Source organism: Brassica napus, chromosome C9 (genome assembly GCF_020379485.1).
Source record: "Brassica napus cultivar Da-Ae chromosome C9, Da-Ae, whole genome shotgun sequence".
NCBI lineage: Eukaryota > Viridiplantae > Streptophyta > Magnoliopsida > Brassicales > Brassicaceae > Brassica > Brassica napus.
Genome location: NC_063452.1, coordinates 20,412,136 through 20,432,255, shown reverse-complemented (window position 1 = coordinate 20,432,255; position 20,120 = coordinate 20,412,136). Strand labels below are relative to the sequence as shown.

At 32.4% G+C, this 20,120-nt stretch overlaps 3 protein-coding genes across 4 annotated transcripts; 2 read left to right on the top strand and 1 right to left on the bottom strand.

Moving 5' to 3' along the window:
* Positions 1-5,833: 5,833 nt before the first annotated feature.
* On the top strand, positions 5,834-9,104 carry LOC111197974. Of its 2 annotated transcripts, none has more exons than XM_022692692.2 (9): positions 5,834-7,143; positions 7,229-7,327; positions 7,376-7,641; positions 7,723-7,924; positions 8,009-8,179; positions 8,267-8,367; positions 8,443-8,511; positions 8,600-8,640; positions 8,785-9,104. In XM_022692692.2, exons 1-9 carry the CDS (start codon positions 6,976-6,978, stop codon positions 8,853-8,855), a joined length of 1,188 nt encoding a protein of 395 aa, XP_022548413.2. In that variant the 5' UTR covers positions 5,834-6,975; the 3' UTR covers positions 8,856-9,104. The 2 variants fall into 2 exon arrangements, with proteins under 2 accessions (XP_022548413.2, XP_013713970.2); XM_013858516.3 differs by having other exon boundaries at positions 6,641-7,143; positions 7,394-7,641.
* Positions 9,105-15,535: 6,431 nt separating this feature from the next.
* On the top strand, positions 15,536-16,096 carry LOC111200982. The gene has a single exon (XM_022692693.2). The coding sequence runs from the start codon at positions 15,609-15,611 to the stop codon at positions 15,900-15,902; it is 294 nt and encodes a 97-aa protein (XP_022548414.1). The 5' UTR covers positions 15,536-15,608; the 3' UTR covers positions 15,903-16,096.
* Positions 16,097-17,156: 1,060 nt separating this feature from the next.
* LOC106417596 (mitochondrial import receptor subunit TOM9-2) lies at positions 17,157-17,750 on the bottom strand. The gene has a single exon (XM_013858377.3). It carries the CDS (start codon positions 17,670-17,672, stop codon positions 17,370-17,372), a length of 303 nt encoding a protein of 100 aa, XP_013713831.1. The 5' UTR covers positions 17,673-17,750; the 3' UTR covers positions 17,157-17,369.
* Between the last annotated feature and the right edge of the window lie 2,370 nt (positions 17,751-20,120).

Genomic DNA, 20,120 nt, shown 5'->3' with positions numbered 1-20,120 from the left:
ATGTGTAGTGAATGGGTCATTATTGATAAGTGTGAAGTATTGATAGCCTATTGTGCAACTTGTGAACTCATGATAGACTAAGTGTGTATTCTGGTAGTATGAATCTATGAATGATGTATGGATCTCATTTATTATATGTATACAATCAATTTGCCCCTTATATTCACTTGATAGGATTGATTGATCTTGAACCTCACTTAATGAAATTGGACTTAGCATCTAAAGACTTAGGAAAACCGGGATCAACTATATAAATGTGGGATGTTAAGGCCGCGAATCATGATTGGGCTTGGAGCCGGAATCCGGCCTTACATAAATTCCCTACACTAACCACCTAATATATCCTAAACTAATCAAATTAGAGAGGAATTAGAGAGAGTTACCATTGCTACGAAATAGAGAGGAAGTGGAGAGGAAGTTGAGAAGAAATGAAAGTGTGAGCGCTCGAGAGTATATATAAGAGATTAGATATCCTCGTAAATTTACGAGGAATTACAAAGGCCCGCGTTTTATTTCACGAGGAAATAGTAAGGCCCGCATTTTTCGGTTACGAGGTCTTTACGATGATTTCTGCTTACGTGGAATTAACGAGTCATGCGTTCTTCATTTACGAGGAATTTGCGAGGCCCGCTTTTCTTTTTACGAGGAATGAGACGAAGCTAATTCGTCGTAAAACCTTTCGAAAATTCCTATAAATACTCACCAGTTTGCTTCTCAAATCAAAGATAAACTCACCAATTTGCTTCTCAAATCAGAGATAATTACTCATCAGTTTGCTTCTCAAATTAGAAAATTTTGAAAAAAAAGAAGGAGAAGAAAGATACTGGAACACACGTGGGCGGATACAAGGCTAGAATTACGTAGGTCTCGCCTTGTTTCTTCCCACTTGTGATTCCAGTATCTTTCTTCTTCTTTTTTCAAATATTACAACGGTAGTCCCTAACTGGTCGTTAAGAGAGGAAATAGATTCCAGTATCTAAATTATCTACACTAACCACCTAATCTACCCTAAACTAATCAAATTAGAGAGGAAATAGCAAGGCACGTGTTTTTATTTAACAAGAAAATAGCAAGGCCCGCATTTTCCGGTTACGAGGTCTTTACGACGATTTCTGCTTACGTGGAATAACGAGTCCCGCGTTCTTCATTTTTTAATTTCGTCGTTATTTTACGAGGAAATTACGAGGATTATGTTTAAATCCCAAAAATCCGAAATCCCAAACCCCATCTTCCTTATCTTCTACTTCATATATTCCAAACCCCAAACTCATCTTCCCTTTAACCTCAATCTATTCTTTCCATTCCAAACCCCCAAATTCTAAAACCACAACTCCTTAACTTATAATCTCAATCTCTTATTTCTAATACAAACTCCCATTACCTTACACAAAATCAAATTATATAAATAGTTTTTCATGATTAAATCCATCAAATCACATGCATTAAGTCTGAAAACCAATCTTATTAAAAACAAATACATCAATCGGATACATCGACATTCTCGTCATCAATAGAAACATCATCATTTTCATTAAACTCGTCTTCAACATCTTCGTCAGTGGCATCGTCGGTAAGACATTCGTACTCATGATTATGCGGATCAATGTGAAGGATGTCATCAATTTCTTGTTCAGGTTCTTCGACTTCATTTATATGTTCTTCTTGCAATGGTGGTTCTTCTCCACTGATGATTCGTCCTCGAGGTGTAACTTTAATCACGGCTAACCAATTTATTCCCGATTCTCTCATCCGAGGGTATGGAAGGAAGGTAACTTGGTATGCTTGTAAAGCTAAGATGAAAGACTCGAATTTTTTGTACCTGCAAAAATAAAGAAAACATAGAAATTAATTTATTTTGCTCATGTATGGGAAAAAAAAGAATTTGTTGTACCTTAGTCCACCATTGACATCAACTACACCGAATTTGTTAAACCGAACACCTCTGTTGACGACGGGGTCGAACCATTCACATTTGAAGAGGACGCATTTCAGCTTCAATATCCCTGGGAATTCGACTTCAATAATCTTCGTCAAGATCCCGTAGAAATCTGTTTCTCCTTTCACACATATTCCACAGTTACTGGTCGCCCGCTGTCTACCATACTCATATGTGTGAAAAGTATAGCCTCGTGTGAAATACATCTGTGATGTGGTTACCTTTACAAGTGGAGATTGAATTACTTCGTGTAACCACTTAGGATAATCTGCATCGTCGTCATAATCAACCTGCAAAAATAAAGAGAACGTTGAAATACAGATCATGTATGAAAAAAAAGTTTGCTCGACCTGAAAAAATTAAGAGTTTGAGTTAATATCTGATTCTTCAACCAATTAATAAAGTGTTGATCTTTCCTTTTGTCTACGTCACTTGTGGATATACCTGGGAATGTTTCATCGACTTGAGAAACAAATAGGCTTTGAAATCACATTTTATATTAATTAATCTTTGGCAATTATATAATTTATACTTATATGTGTTTAGAAGTGTCCATATATGTTACCTTTCAAAATAACGCATCAATGGATCCTCGCAATTGAGTAGAATATAGGTGTGTGCACTATGAGCGTCTTTTTCACTCGACCACCAAACCTCTTTTGATTTCCCACCGATTCGCCCAATCTGTCTAAAGATGTCTGGAACACCAGCAAATGCATATGTTGGCGCGACACCATCATCATCATATCTTCTTGGAGCTCTTTTCCGGGTACGTACATTTAACGCAAAGTAGTACGATGTGAAGTGAGAAGTTTCTTCTGTCAAACTTCCAGCAATTATAGAACCTTCAAGCTTTGTGAGGTTCTTTGTTTTTCCCTTCAAATATTTCATGGCTCGCTCATACTGATACATCCATCCGTAATGTACAGGTCCACGAAGCAATGCCTCATATGGGAGGTGGACAGATAGATGCTCCATGACGTAAAAAATTCCCGGAGGAAATATCTTCTCCAAGTTGCACAATAAGATGGGAATGTTCTCCTGAAGCTGTTCCACGACTTCTTCTTTAAGAGTGTGTGTGCTCAGATCTCTGAAAAATGCTCCAATGCCTTGTATATTCCAAAAACAATTAAACACATTATTAGTCATATATTATTGTAAACTAAACCATTATAAAATTACTGCGTTATAATATACTACCTGCAAGTGCTTTATGTACGTTTGTTGGAAGTAGCTCCGCAAATGCAAAGGGACGTAGTCGTTGCATAAAGACATGACAATCATGACTCTTCATCCCGGAGAAATTTTGACCATTTTCAACACATCTAGAGAGATTTGAAACATACCAATCGGGGAACTTCACTTCTGATGCCACCCAGTTGAACAACACCGACTTTTTTTCTGAAGACAATCTGAATATCGGAACGGGAACTTGTCCATTGCTTTTTATATGTAACTTACTTCTTGAGCAAATATCCGGTAAGTCCAACCTCGATTTTATTTTGTCTTTTGTCTTCCCTGGGACATTCAATATTGTATTCATGATGTTCTCAAAGAAATTCTTCTCTATATGCATCACATCTAGGTTGTGGCACAGAAGAAGATCCTTCCAATATGGCAACTCCCAAAATATAATCTTCTTGTACCAGTTGTGATGAATACCGTAAGAATCAGGCATATTACGAGGGACATGCCAATTACCACCACAACGAACTGTTTCGTTAGCTCCGTAGTAGTCGATTTGCATTTCAATTTGTTCTCCAGTTAGATATGGAGGAGGAGTGTCTCTCACAACCCTTTTGTGCCTAAACAATTTCTTGTTTCTTCGGTACGGATGGCCAATGGGAAGAAATCGACGGTGACAATCGAACCAACTTGTCTTCCTACCATTCTTCGGTTGAAACGCATATGTCGTTCCATTACAATATGGACAAGCTAATCTCACATGTGTAGTCCATCCAGACAACATCCCATAGGCAGGAAAGTCACTTATGGTCCACAAAAGCATCGCTCGCATCGTAAAATTCATCCTCGTTGAGCAGTCATACGTCCTCACCCCTGTTGACCACAAATCCTTCAACTCTTTTAGGAAAACATCCAGAGACCTTTTTGGATGGTTCGGACCAGGTATTAATATGGTCAAAAATAGCAACTCACGTTGCATGCACATCTCCGGTGGCAGGTTGTATGGCGTAAGAAAGACTGGCCACAATGAATATTGTCTCCCTGACATTCCAAATGGACTAAATCCATATGTGCATAATCCGAGATACACATTCCGGATACTCACCATCCGCCTGAGTATGCTCGGCATGTCATCTCATCTTTCCAGCAGTCTGCTCTGATTGGTACAATCTTTTCAATCTGTCTGTAATTGGTAGGTACCACATCCTTTGGTACGGTACCCTATTACGTTCCCGTCCTTGCGGCTTGAATCGTGGCTTCTTGCAGAATCGACATTCTTCTAACTTCTCGTCATCTCCCCAGTAGATCATGCAGTTGTCGATGCAAACATCTATCATCTTCGAAGGCAACCCAAGACTATAAACCAGTTTCTGAATCTTATAATAAGAATCAGCACACACGTTGTCTTCCAGTAAATACTCTTTAAACAAGTCTGCACATTCATTCATGCAACTTTCAGGTAGATTGTGATCAGTTTTAATATTCATCATTCTAGCAGCCAACGACAATTTAGAGAGACCTTCTCTAAAACCACTGTAAAGTGGCTGATTCACCGCATTTAACATTTCATAAAACTTTTTTGCATCTATATTAGGTTTTCCATCTTCATCATGAGCTACGAATGCATCAGTTACCATATCATGAACCCTATCATAATCTACCATCTGTTCCTCCTGATGGTAACTATGTTCATTATGCAAATGATGATCAACCGGTTCTTCCTGAAAATTGCTATTACTACTACTAGCTTCATTCTGATCATAATTATAACCTTCTCCATGTTGAAACCAGATATAGTAATTTGGTGTGAAACCTCTATTTATTAAATGCTTCCAAACATTTTCACGATTTGCCAATTTCGAATTGTTGCATTTCCGACAAGGACAGAACATCTTACAACTTTCTTGGGCGAGCGGTATGAAATCTGCTTGATGCATAAATGTCTCCAGCCCCGCAAGGTATTCTTTCGTCACTCTCCCGTTAGCATCTCTATGCATATACATCCACATTCGCAACTCGAAAATATTCTTGGAGCCCAACATTCTTTTTCTTTCACATTTTTTTTTTCTTGTTGGTGTGTTTAAAATGATGTTCAAACATCCATATTTATAAGAAATTTTCGAATCTGGTAGTTGTAATTTTGCTAGGAATTTACGACGAAATTTAGTCAGGTAGCCGAAAAAAACGTGTTACAACTACAAAGTTGGTGGATTCAAAATTTCCTCGCTAAGTAGACGTAAAATATTTCCTCGTAAAGTACACGCTCCATTTACGTCGAGTTTACGAGGAAAGCGTATTTCCTCGTAAAAGCCACGTGACATTACATCGACTTTACGACGAAATGATTTCGTCGTTATTTTATGAGGAAATAACGCTTATTTTATATTTCCTCGTAAGTTTCTCGTAAAGTCGACGTAAATTTACGAGGATTAGTTTTCCTCGTTAAGTTTCTTCGCTAAACTTGTGTTTTCTTGTAGTGGAAGTTTAGTTGAAAAATCAAACAAAAATAACTTTAGGTTTAGAGTAATTTTTGTGTTTTTACATTTATGTTTAAGATTTTTTAATAAATATTATATATTCATATATGGCTTTGCTGCGACGAGGATGCCTTTTTTAATAAGGCCAACGTCAAGACCTGAAACATCCCAAAACACATCGGAAAGCTACAACTTCCAGTGTACCAGAAAACGGTGTGACCTAGGTTACAAATGAAAAAAAAAAACAACATAAATCAAAGGCATAGAAGATATAAGTCATAGGAAAAAAAGCATAGAGGAGATCGAAACTTCCTACTCCGCTTGAACACGGTGGTCATCAGATCTCCGGGTTTCACTAGCTCAGGTTGTCCAATCCCAAGCCGTACCGTCACCATCAACCAGAGACCACACACTGGAGGAGCCCCGCGGCCATAAAACGTGTTGAAGACGACTTTTAACATTAACCGTCGTTCACTGATAGAAATGTTCTTCGCTTCATAGGTCTGATGCTTCACATATCTAAATCCCCACAAGCAGATAAGCGAGCTAGGATTACAGACCGACGAGAAACAAGTTACTAGAAACCGCTATCTCGGAAAACAGATCCGCCGACACCAAAACCCTCACGACAATCGGAGATTGATCTGAGCCCCGATGATTAACTAGCAGAAGTCAGTGGTCTCACTATCGTCCTCAAAACAGCGAGCACACACGAGTAACCGACGAACGAACAGATCTTATAGCTGTCTGTCGTGAAGACACATGCATGCCCGGTTCGCCACATGGAGAGAGATACCGCCATGACTCTCCAGAAAGTTAGCTAATACGTCAAGTAAAGCATATTCCGAGTGAGGGTGACCCTAGCAACTAAAATAGAGGCACCATATATATGTCGTTCAATCTCCACCCACAGTGACCATGAGATTTTTAATTAGAGAGAATTAGAAGAGGGACTCGTGTTATTCAAACGCGACTCAAAAGTTTTTTTAAGATTTAATGATTAAAATTTAAGGTCCAATAAATATTATTTTTAATTTTTGTTTTTCTTATGTGATACTATATATCATTGGTGATAAAATGTAGATTACTAATAGCAATAGGATTTGTCCATATCAACCGAAATGTTGCACCGACTTGGTTCACGGGTGCTATTAAAACATCGTGTAGTTCTCAAAACATGAAAACGTCACAAAGTTCTTCCATGGAAAACCAAAAGGTTCAGAATACAGAATCGTCTCTTCCCTCTCTAGGGCACGAAAGCGCGGGAAGCCAAAACAAAAAATCTCAGTGATTCACCGATCATGCTGCACTGCAGGCAGATCCCTCTAATCGCTTATTAGGGTTCATCTCGTTCGAATCGAATTAGAAAAAGAGGAAATGGTCTGGAATTACCCAGAAATTTCCAAGGAAGATTTCACGAAGCTACTGAAAGGGTTTGTAGATTTGCTCATCCTCGCATCTGGGTTTCAATCTTCTGGCGTTCCCGCTCACTGGGACGCCGAGAATTGCAGGAAAGCTCTTCAATGGGGTCTCTTCTTCGAAAACGTTGGTTTCACTCTTAACTCTCGCTCTCAAAATCATCGCTTTCGTTTTGTTTATCCGAGAAAGGAATCCTTTTTTTTTTGTGTAGATGTTAAGAAGCATAAATAGTTCAGAGACATTTGGGGAATCTGCGAGAGAGGTTGAGGAAGCTATCTCCGAGATGCAATCTAACCCCTTGTTCCCAAAGGTTGCTGCTTTGGTTTTGGCTCATCTTTGATCATTGTTGAAGTGACAGGTGGCTTCTGACTTGCAGGGTATGGAGAATCTGTCGTCAGATACTCTCTCAAAGGGAAGAGAGTTTGTGTTAGAGCACTTGATGAATAACTCAACGTTGAAGGATACGCAACTCCAAGCTGTTCTGGTTGCAGCTGTGGAATCCGGCATTATCGACGTAATTGATGGGAAGCTCAGTGAGAGGCAAGCTGTTGTGTCACGTGTATCAGCGCTTGAGACTGGTTTGAATATCCTTTCCAAACAAGACAAGGATACAACTTTGTTGGGGTATGTCGGTTTTGAAGCCTTAGATATAGTATAGATAGCATTTACTATTGTGGTCTTTGATGCCATTCTTTTTTTCCTTAGTGGAGGACAACAGCCTATTGAGCTTGTAACATGGAACAAATGGCAATCGAAAGGTCTGTCTTATTTTCTGCGTAAGAGAACTTTGAGATTGGTATCGGGAGCCAGCTTGATATTTTCTGCACCGAGAGCTCAGTGGGCAGAGGTGTTGAGAAGGCTGCACGTTTCAGCTGAGAACAAAGAGGATATATTCGTCGAAAAGATTGTAAGCTGAACTCAGTATATATCCATTTGGTTTCTTTTGTGTACTCTTAAGTTGAACTCTTGTGGTGGTATTGCTGAAGAACAGGAGCTATTGTTACTAGGATGCGTAACGAGCAGATGGACTCATTTAATCGAAGGTATCATGTCAGTTTCTTACAAATCTGTCACCGTGTCCGAACAATACGAGGAGTTACGTAACCTGCTTCTTCAAAGATCTAAAGGTTTAAAACAGAATGAGATCGCTTTGACTTCAAAGGTATCTTTTATGAACTACAACCATTTATTGACCTTTTCGCTATATGTAAACTAGGTTTTCTAACTTTCTTTGTTTCATCTTGAATAGGTTGAAGAGATTCTTGAGCATCTAACAGATATATTAAAGAATCGTTCTCATCACCTCTGGAAATTGCCTTCTGCCCTTATCGCAGCTGCAATTCCACCATGGTAGTTTTCATCATTGTGACATTAAATATAATCATAAGTCATTTAATATAATAAGTGAATGATGGTGTGTCACAGGTCACCATTGTTTGGTTTGTATTTTGGCGAAATAGAGAAACAGTTGAAACTAGACCTCTCAGCAACAAGGTTAAGTTTCTCTCCAAACATCAGTTTCACATAAGTAAACAGAAGCTATAAACTAAAATCTATACACCTATCTCCTTGTCTTCTGCAGATGTTGTAGCTGCGATAAAGATCTAAACGAGCATAAGGACTGTAAGTTCCAGACAATTACATAGTAACTTAACCTTTCGTTTACCTGTCCAGATCGTTTTATCAACAACTATGCATTAAAGTTTATAAACTCCCTGCGAGATATTTTATGCGATGAGATAATAGTATTGTGTTTATATTTTCTAGGTGAGCTTGCGGAGAGAGTTTGGTGCTTGTACGTATTCCATATTGTCTGCAGATGCCACCAAACAATTTAATGGGTCTTAAACCATACAAGAAGATCAGTTCATTAAGATCATATTGATGCAGATATTTTTTGTGCCTTAGCTTGTAGATGAAAACAAAAAAACAAAATAGATATGTCTGCCTTCAATTTCAGTCACCATCTCTTCAGTAAATGGATAAGTAACAGGAATGAATCGTTTTTTTTTTTGTAATTGAAGATATTTCCTTTGCTTTGATTATTGGTTCTTATGAAATTGAATTCTCTTTGCTGTTGTTGTTAACCATCGTTGTCTTTCGGTCACGTTTCTTTACTTTTACGTCAGGTTAACAAGAAAGCACTTAGCGTGTGGGGTCTGTTTTTTAAAGTTTTAGGTCTAATCTTTCGTCCTTTTTTTTGGGTATATTCTTTCTTTCTTTTTTATCAAATTAGGGTCAGTATCTATCCTATGGACATTTTATCCTTTAAATTTGATTCGATTCGTTATTCGTTTCGATTCGATCCGAAATTTCCGGATATCCGTAAACTTTCGAATCAAAGCAAATATTAAAAATCAATATTCGTTAAAATCGAAGCAAAACACAAATATCAAAATTTTGGGAAGCGGATATCCGCTCCGATCCGGAAATATATAAATATATATACGTCTTGATTATACTTAATGTTTTAAATGTATAAGTTTATATAATTACTAGATTTGGGCCCGTGCGTTGCAACAGGCTTTATTTGATATTTTAATTTAATCAAAAAAATATGAAAATCATTTTATTATTGTTTTAAAATTATTTTTGCATATATATTATGTGAAATTTATTATATAGTTAAGAACTCGTTTTCACACATAAGTTTTTTTTTTTTTTTTTTGACAGCAAACATTTACAGACTCATGTAGACTCTGTAAACCAAGATGGTAAAACTACATCCATGTGCACGACGAAAGATAGTTGTTGCCGAGCACTCCGTGCCAAGGTATCCGCCCTTTTGTTTTCCGTCCTAGGAACATGAACAATTTCTGAGTTGACAAAACTTTGTCACACAAAAGTTTCAGTTAATATTTGTTAGAGCTAGGAAAAACATCTAAATGTAAAAATTTAAACCGGATCCAACCCGGAATAATAATTATAATGAAATAAAAAGAAATTTGGAAGTTAAATAAGGCCAAGAAGCAATGACAACATTATACACTTTTTTATGTACTAATTTAATATTTTATTAAACTTATATGATGTTAAATTATTTTCTTGATTCATTATTTATTAATGATATATTTTCATAATAACATTTTAATTAAAATGAATTATAAACTACTAAATAGTAAAAATAAAAAATGTAATAAGATAACAATGAAGCTTGATTTATTTTTGACTAAACATATGTACGGTGACAATAATAATAATCAATTTTTTATGAGCAAACATGAAAATATATATATCAAACATGTGTTTGATTTTGGTATAACCAAACACATAAATACCAATCACAACAACATCCTAAGTTTTTATTTTTGTTAATTTAATAGTTTTAACATCATACTTGTCATCAAATTCATTTTTTTTTAAATTAGGTATGTTTACTTTTGTTAGGATTTTTTTAAAAGGAAAAAATTATATTTTATAAATCTCGTTTTAATTTACAATTAAAAAAAGAAAAAAAAAATCAAATACTTTTTTATATTTTTGTTTAGGATTTTAGAAAAAGAAAAATATTTTCATATAAACTTTTACAATTATCTTCTGTTTAGAATTTCAGAAAAATATTATTGCTATCAATTAATTATTTCTAGTTATTATTAAATAATTTTTAAACTATAATTTTTACAGTTCATATCAATTCTATTTTTCCACTTCATTTTTTAATTAAATAATTTTAGTATCATGTTCATCATCAAATTCTCTCTTAAAATAATATACTATCAAATAACTTCTTACAATTCTCTTTTATTTAGGAATTAAAAAATATGATACAAATCTCTTTTGTTTAGGATTTGTTTTAAGGAAAAGAACTATCAAATATTTTTTTACAGTTTTGGGGTGTTAGAAAGAAAATTAAAATTACTTAATCTTTTATAATTATTTTTTGTAGGATTTAGAAAATAAAAATACTATAAAATAATTATTTACAGCAAATATTAACTATTTTTAAAAGTTGCTATTCGTTTTCTTAATATCACTAATATTTTTAATTAAATATTTTTATCATATTTATCATTAAATTTTAAAATTAAAAATTACTTTTACAATTCTATTTCATCAGGATTTAAAAGGACAAAAAGTCTTATTTGGTTAGGATTAAAAGAGAGAAAATTTATTTTTCAAATTTCTTTTATTTAGCATTTTAGGAAAAAAAGTTATTTTACATAATGATAGATTTTTATTAATACATACACAAATTGATTTTTTTTATACAAATGTCACAATCATATAAGGTGAAATATTTGAAATTATTTTTGTTTTTTAATTTTGTAACACAAAATTATCTATCAAAAAGAAAAGTTAGTTATTTATAAGAAACAAGTTACTTTTAATTTTTTTTAAAGGAAAATTGCAACTATAATTCGTTTTTGTTAAGATTTTTATACAACTAATATATTTTCAATTAAATAATTATATTTAGTTAATTATATATTGTGTATTATATATACAAACATATATTCCTCATATTCACACATACTTATGTACGACAAAAACATCATTATTAAAAAAAACTTGTGTTAGCATTATAAGATGTAAAAAAGATGATAATAAATTGAGTTGTTTAAAAAAATTAAAAGAAAAATACTCAGATAATATTTTTCTTGTAAATACTATTTTTTGTGAAAATAATATGAGGAAGCTTAAACTTAAATATAGATGTGAAAATAATATTTATTTTGGTTTATATTTTTGTAGCATACATTTATCTGTCAAAAAGGAAAGTTAGTTACTTATATGAAAATAATAAAAGTAGTTTTACATTTTTATTTTCTTAGGTTTTAAAAAAGGAATATCACTTATTTTATAGTTAGTTTTTCTATTTTATGTTTATTAAATAATTTCTTGTACTTGTAAGATTTTATAATTCATTTTTATTTAAGATTATTTTTTAAAAAAATAATATTTTCTTTCATAATATATTTCTTTAGTATCTCTTTAAAGATGAAAAATATACAAAATATTTTAAAAAGGAAAAAAACTTTCAAATAGTTTTTTACAATTATTATTTGTTTATAGAATTTGTAAAAAAATTAATTTACTATCAAATATTTTTAAATGACTATAAAAAGAACCATAAAAATATAATTGTAAAACACTATATAATAGTAATTTTTCTTTTCTAAACTCCTAAGATGAACAGTAAATTATATTTTGTAATAATTTTCCTTTTCTAGTGTCCAAAAATATGTAATAATAATTTTCTTTTCAATAAAAATGTAATAATAATTTTTTTTCAAAATATTTGTAAATCATAATAAAAGACAATTGTAACATATTTTTGACACATGTTACAATCTTAATAAATTGATTGACACATGTCGCGATCATGTTAATTAGCAACTTTGAAAAACCAAGCTTTATATAATAAGAAATAAAATAATTATATTAGTTAATTATATATTGCGTATTATATATACAAACATATATTCCTCATATTCACACATACTTATGTACGACAAAAACATCATAATTAAAAAAAACTTGTGTTAGCATCATAAGATGTAAAAAGGATGATAATAAATTGAGTTGTTTTAAAAAAAAAAAATACTCAGATAATATTTTTCTTGTAAATATTATTTTTTGTGAAAATAATATGAAGAAGCTTGAACCTAAATATAGATGTGAAAATAATATTTATTTTGATTTATATTTTTGTAGCATACATTTTTCTGTTAAAAAGGAAAGTTAGTTATTTATATAAAAATAATAAGAGTACTTTTACATTTTTATTTTCTTAGGTTTTATAAAAAAGGAATATCACTTATTTTATAGTTAGTTTTTCTATTTTATGTTTATTAAATAATTTCTTGTACTTGTAGGATTTTATAATTCGTTTTTATTTAAGATTGTTTTTTAAAAAAATAATATTTTCTTTTATAATATCTTTCTTTAGCATCTTTAAAGATGAAAAATAAACAAAATTTTTTGAAAAGGAAAAAAAAAAACTTTCAAATAGATTTTTACAATTATTCTTTGTTTATAGATTTTTTAAAAAATTTAATTTACTATCAAATATTTTTAAAAGACTATAAAAAGAACCATAAAAATATAATTGTAAAAGACTATATAATAGTAATTTTTCTTTTTCAAAACTCCTAAAAAGAACAGTAAATTATATTTTGTAATAATTTTCTTTTTCTAGTGTCCAAAAAAATGTAATAATAATTTTCTTTTCAATAAAAATGTAATAATAATTTTTTTTTCTAAATCTTTTTAAATCATAATAAAAGACAATTGTAACATATTTTTTACACATGTCACAATCTTAATAAATTGATTGACACATGTCGCGATCATGTTAATTAGTAATTTTGAAGAACCAAATTTTATATAATAAGATTATTATAACATATGATTTGACAAATTCTATTCACATTATTACTTATATAAAAGTATTACATTAAAAAGAAGAGAAAAAATTTATAAAACAATTATAACTTTTTTCTTAAGTTTTGTGTTATTATAATTGTTAACTAAGTTTAAAATTTACAAAATATGCAGTTTCACTATTTCTTTTAGTTTTTATTTTGTATATCATGCAAAAAATATATTAAAAATAAATTTGTATTAATTTTTTAAGATTATTTATATTAATCAAAGCAGATGAGATATCCGTAAGTATTCGTAAATATCCACAAATATCTATTTATTTTTTGGATATTCGTTTTTCCTGGATATCCATATTTTTCCGAAGCAAAACAAATTGAAAAATTAGATATCCGTAACATACAAAGCAAATCACAAATACCTTCAAAAATTCGGATATCCGATCCGTGTCCAGCCCTAATCTATCCTACAATATCATACCTTCAAAAATTCGGATATCCGATCCGTGTCCAGCCCTAATCTATCCTACAATATCGTCATCGTTTATGCTTTTTGACGGTGTATACTAATCCGGTTGAAGTTTAAAAGAAGATAAAAAAACAGACAAATCTTACTTTATTTGAATTTTTCCAGCAGTTTCAGACAACTGAAAACGATTTCGCGTCAGAGTATTAAGCTTTTTGATAAAAAGGGGTTTTTCAAAAGTAGAAAATATCCATTTGCTGAGACATTTTGCGTCACCGTTGTCCGTTGGTACACAAAAGGTGGGTAATTAGATTCTCCACCCAAAAGTTTGACGGGTTATTCTGACCCACATATTAGGCTTTGTGATGTGGAGCTGACACTAACCAAAATAAACACATCTATTAACACAAACATTAAATATATATAATTATAAAGTTCAAACTATAATACTACCACAAAAGACAGAGATTTATAGCATGGTTTGTATTATGTAGACTCGTTATGCTATTTTTCGTATCAAAACTATTTTGAAGAACAAAAATCAGATTCAAACTTAGTAATGTTAGTGTATGAGTAAATTTAAATGTGTAAGCGACAAACGTAGACTACACATAAAATAACATTTACAAGAAGAATGGAGAAAATAATGAATAAATGATTAGGCAAAGCTATACTCTTATAACATGAGTAAAACAAGCAAAGAATGAAGAAATAGAGAATGTAGGCAAAGTGAGCCATGCGCTCGCCCCTTTCACACTTGCAGACAAATGTTATGCCAAAGATTGTGGCCTTGTCTACAAGTCATATTAGCTGGTGTGCATGGGTCCATGCCATCCAGAATTTTGGTCCAGCCGGTTTGAAACAAAAGCCTAATGAGATTGATATCTGTTATAAGTGTACATAGTTCGTTATACTAGTAATTAAGGCTTCTACAAAGAAAACCTCACTCGCACATTCACTTGCAACTAATCAGAAATTTATCTCACTTCTTCTTCTCTCTCTTTGCCTCTCAATACTATCTTTGTAAATCTCAATAAATAAAACAAAAGGTGCACAAACGAAAATTTTATCAATGCGTGGACAAGTGCTAACTTGACAAATGAAAACTACTATCTCAAAGTTTTTTTTTTGGTATTTGATAATATATATGTCCATGTTCTATTTTAAATTATTGGTCGTTTAAATTATTGTTTTTTTTCTTTGTTATAAGGGTCGACAATTATTTGTCTGTATATGATTTCGTTTATCCACTGAAACATAAAACCAAGGTCATGATTCACTCTGGCTTAGAATCGATTCCTAGCTTTTAATTAAGAAATATTAAGAACTGTCTCTTAAATAATAGATATAAGAACCGGTTCTTGACCAAAAAATATATATAAAAAAAATATCAAATCATGAGTTAAGAACTCTAAATTAAGAACCCGAATTAATCATGCTCTAAATTTTTTTCAAAAAAAAAACATAAAACTAAGGTGCAAAAATATGTCACAGGAGGTTGTCTATAAAGTGGCACGTAATAGATAGGTTGAATTATTTTCATATTATTAACTTTTTAATGTTGGTAGTCGACAAAAAAATGGATACATGGTGGTGAAAGATGCACTTTGGAGTTTGGACTATTCTTTGACCATACACGTTTAGTACACGAATTATACATCCACACATTGCAGACCCCACAACATTTCTTTCCATCAAACTTGTCTCTTTAAATAGTTTTCTCATTCTTTGCTTCTTCTTCACATCTAACATTTTCTCACTCTCACAAATCAAACACATAGAGTAAAGTAACTGTGAAGCTAATGAAGAAACAGAGTTTGAAGAGACTTCAGTTTCGGACATGGGGAAAGCGGATAGGAAGCTCAACCACGGCTTCAGTAACGCTAGGAAACACAGAGGAAAAAACTACGATAGTGGCGTATGCGTTCTCATGTTGTGGGAAACCTCCTCGCGTTCTCGTGAAGCAGCTTGTTTTGAGGTTGAAATCGCGTTGGAGATTGTGGCGGAAGAGTGATAATAATAACAATATTCAGTATAGCTATGATCTCCGGAGCTATCATCTGAACTTCGACGACGGTTGGTCTGGTCGATGGTGATTTCAAACAAACAAATTTTAGTAAAATATAAGGAGCCTTTATTTTTCATATTTGTGTACATACTTAGAGTATTGATCTGGAAACTATGTTTTGATAATATATTTGTGTTTTCTTGCCTGAAAATTGTAATATGCTTTGTAATTTTTATAGTTGTTGATCCAAATCCTTTTAATGTGATCCAATTACATGTCAAATATGGAACCATGTAGATAAATATGCTAACACTTCGAAGATTAGAGAAAGTTAAATACAAAACCAGTGATCTCCCCTAACTACGCTTTTATCAACTACATTATCATATTATCAAATCATATATGCAAATTACTAATATATTTGCATCTTTACAATTTACTAATTGTTGAGAGAGATAATCTTATACTCTGCTTCTCAAACTAAAAGCTGAGAATTTTTGTTGTTGTGTTTGTTTCACAAACATAGATGTTTACAAATTTTTATGTAACTTTAAATACATTTCTTGATGTGCCTTACTAGTTGGAGAAAATAGAATCCGGATTTTATTTTACAGAGGTTATACTTGGTATCACAATTAGTTTCTTTGAAATGTGTGAAACTCGTAAAACATCCAAATTGAAGAGAAAGAGGGTATATAATACTATTGGTGTGATTTTTTGTTTGTTTAACAGCAGTTTTTAATTGATTATAGCCGATAGAGCTGGTCTATATTCTTTAATTTTATGTTTTGTTGCTGAATTTCTAAATCACAAATGACATACTAATTGAAAGATGTGGTAAGGGGCACTTAAGAATATTAAAAAATTGAATAGTGGGAATATAATAAATTTCTTTTAGAAAATTTAAGTTTATTGCAGATGGTAATCTTGAGATCAAAGTGGAAATCATCACTGTCATCTGATTAATCAAAAGAGATACCCAACAAATGTCCCCACTATGTTTATAAACATTACTTATCACTCAAGACCCAACTCCCAAGTTAGATAGATAATCAGAAACCACAGAGTAATCGTCTGAGTTTAGTTTTTCAATTTACAGTTCACATACTTACATTTCCCAATTTGAATTCGAGTTATAATACAATACCAACACTAGTACAATTACAAACCACTTATCATCTCAACCTTTCTTTGCAAAAATATGAAACGAAATTATTATTATTATTTCCAAATAGTTCGAACAGGAATGATCGTTTCTAGGAAATACCAGTTTAGTTATAAGATAAGCTAGACAGAGAATATGCATCTATTTCCAAAAAATTCTAGCATCGAAACCGAAGTGTTTAATAAAACATAACGACGCAATCACGTCCGTATGCTTATATAAAACTCAAACCCCACACGACATTGCGATATAGTATAACTTAAAAGTAACATGAATATGAGAACATGAAGAAGACCACCATCAATGTTTAAGCAGTCCATTAGAGGTTAATCCATTTAAAGAAATATTATAAGAATCCAAATCTGACAAAAACACAGTTCATAGGGTTTACTAGAATCCCCTTTGCATAGGTTGGGCCGGAGCTCCGAGGAGGCTAGCCTGTTGGAGATCTATTTCGTTGAGCTGAGCTTCACGATCCATCTCGATGATCAACGGAACAACAAGGATGAGAAACGTTGTACCAGCGATCCACGCCGCTTTTCCGGTGCTCCACAGCAATTTCTTCGACACTCCGACGGCATCTCCGGCGGCGCGTCTTCCATGAGATACGATCTCGGAGTTGGAGATCCTCCCCAAGATGGTTGAGTCTCCGCCCCTAGATTTTCCAGCTCCACCGATTCTCTTCGCCATCATCCACTGATTTTGAGTTTTCTTTTTCTTTTTGCGGAAACAAGGCGGAGAGAGCGAGCGACAAGGGTTTCGTTTTTGTTCAACTTGAAATCTCTTATTGGGTCATAAATCCCAATAAATTATTTCGGCCCATTTAGTTATAGTTCATATGGCCCAAACAATTTAAAGTGCATTTAAATAGATTTATTGTTCTTAACTTAACTAGGGGTTACGGGCGGGTGAGTTCCATTAAAATTATTGTATATTAAAATGTATTTTAATTTTATAAAAATTTTGAAAAAATATTTTAAACTCATGAATATAATAAATATTTTTTTTTTTCTAATCAGATCATATATATTGTTTTGTCAACATTTGAACTTTGTTTATAATTCTTACATGTTTGGATTTTTATTTGTTATCAACTATATTTTATGACATTGTACTAATTTATTTCCAGTATTCATTTCGGTTATATTTTTAATGGAAATACGTTTTTTTTTTTGCATTTTCATGAAATTATATGTGTAGTATTTTAATATATTTTTTAATTGTGTGTTTTATGTTTGATTGTGGTTCCATGATATTGTTTTAAACACTTTTTTGGTCAGATTAGAAGGCATGGTATATTTAGTTAAGGAAATTTTTGAATATTGGATTTCTTAAATTTTGAAAAATACTTTGTGTTTTTAAAAAGATGTGTCCACTGACGAAGCTGTTCAAATATATAACTCATGCAGCTCATTAATGAAAATACAACTACGATAAACCTGTGGCTCCGTTTCGTTTTATGGTAAAGTAAAGTAAAATATGTTATTTGTCTATAACTTGGTTGGGCGTATCAGACATACGCTTGAGAGGTGTTTTGTTCAGAAGTGCCTTAAGATTTTTTTCCAGTAGATGAAAATTTTAGTTAGTGCTATTGGAGGTCATTCTAGGCATGGGCATTCAGGTCCCAATCGGATTTCGGTTTAGTCCAATCGGGTTTCGATTTTTCGGGTTTATCAAAATCAGCCCATTCGGATGATATGAAAATTCCGTTCGGGACCGGTTGGGATTATATCGGATTCGGGTCGGGGTTAGTAAATCTTCAAAAAACCGGTACAACCCGATGTACTTTCGGGTTCGGGTCCTAATCGGTTCTTCGGTTTAAATATACCTGATTTATATCTACTTTGTAACCAAAAAGTAAGTAAAATCGGTTCTTCGGTTTTAAAATACTTGATTTGTACCTATTTTGTAACCAAAACATAAATTAAATCGGTTCAAAAAAAAAAGGAACATGAAATGTGATCATTCAAAATCAAGTGAAAGGTAAACATAGTTACTGATCGAGACCAAATAAATGAAAGCATAAAACGAAAACCAAGTTCTCATGAAATGAAAAACATTATTCAAAGAAAACAAAACCAAAATCTAAAAACTTCAACCGTCAATCTTCATATAATAGATAATTATTATAGATGTTCAATATATTTTGAATACATATTAGGAATTGAGATCATGTTTGGTACAAGTTCTTTTTGGAAATTTTGAACGTTTCGGGTTCTATCGCGTATCCATTTAGGTTCGCGTTCGGTTCGGATAATACTCATAACCCAAAATACCATAAAACAAGATCCATTCGATATTTATGTCGGGTTCAGATCGGTTCGGATTCATTTTTATCGGATCAGGTTCGGTTCAAATTTTCGGATTCAGTTTATTTGCCCAGCCTTACCTCATCCTACGGTGATGTAAATTTGCTCTCGTTTTAATGACAGTTGTGCATTTGTTATGAAATATATTAGTATATATTCTTCTAACAACATCTCTGTAAGAGTTATTGAAGAAAACAATATGATGACAGCAGTCCCGTCTTATGTAAATTATGGACCCTGGCTTAGATTTTTTTCTCCAAAATTATAGCTATATTTAACAAATTTGGACACTAATTTCTTAAAGAATTACTTTCAAAAGAAAAAGTGACAGGAAAAATATTCGTGAGTACATCAAAACTGGTTGTTACTTTCACAAAGCCATTAGCTGCTTGTTTGTGTGTGATTTCATGTTTGCTTTTGTCATGTTCTGTGGATAATGATATATAATTACTGGGAATTGGCTGCTTGGGCTGTCGTGAAAGTTGAAGTATATGAATATTATTTGTAACGGTTTGAAGTGGTATTTCAATGAATTGTTCTGGATTAAGTTACTAATATTAAACTGTGTGTATATGTAGCATCTATTCTCTAGTTGGATACTGTGGAATAATTATCATGTTCATCACTTTTATTTAAAGAAAGTCGAAATAGGAAACGGTGGCCCATGAGAGAATGTGTTCCATCCGTGATATGTGTAATGAATACGTTCTTCATTTTAACAGTATTTCTCTCGGTGGGATGCTCTGTTTTACGTGTCATGTGACCTATGTCTAGAAAGTCTGAATGTCAATTCATGTGCCATAAGTTTATTACAATGATACTTATGAAACAA

What these genes read in the sequence shown, in the direction of transcription:
- LOC111197974 (XM_022692692.2), top strand. Translation starts at nt 6,976, where the DNA reads ATGGTCTGGAATTACCCAGAAATTTCCAAGGAAGATTTCACGAAGCTA. An exon ending in GGGGTCTCTTCTTCGAAAAC is followed by an intron (nt 7,144 to 7,228) that starts GTTGGTTTCACT and finishes TTTTTTGTGTAG; the next exon opens with ATGTTAAGAAGCATAAATAG. An exon ending in ATATATTCGTCGAAAAGATT is followed by an intron (nt 7,925 to 8,008) that starts GTAAGCTGAACT and finishes GCTGAAGAACAG; the next exon opens with GAGCTATTGTTACTAGGATG.
- LOC111200982 (XM_022692693.2), top strand. Translation starts at nt 15,609, where the DNA reads ATGAAGAAACAGAGTTTGAAGAGACTTCAGTTTCGGACATGGGGAAAG.
- LOC106417596 (XM_013858377.3), bottom strand. Translation starts at nt 17,672, where the DNA reads ATGATGGCGAAGAGAATCGGTGGAGCTGGAAAATCTAGGGGCGGAGAC.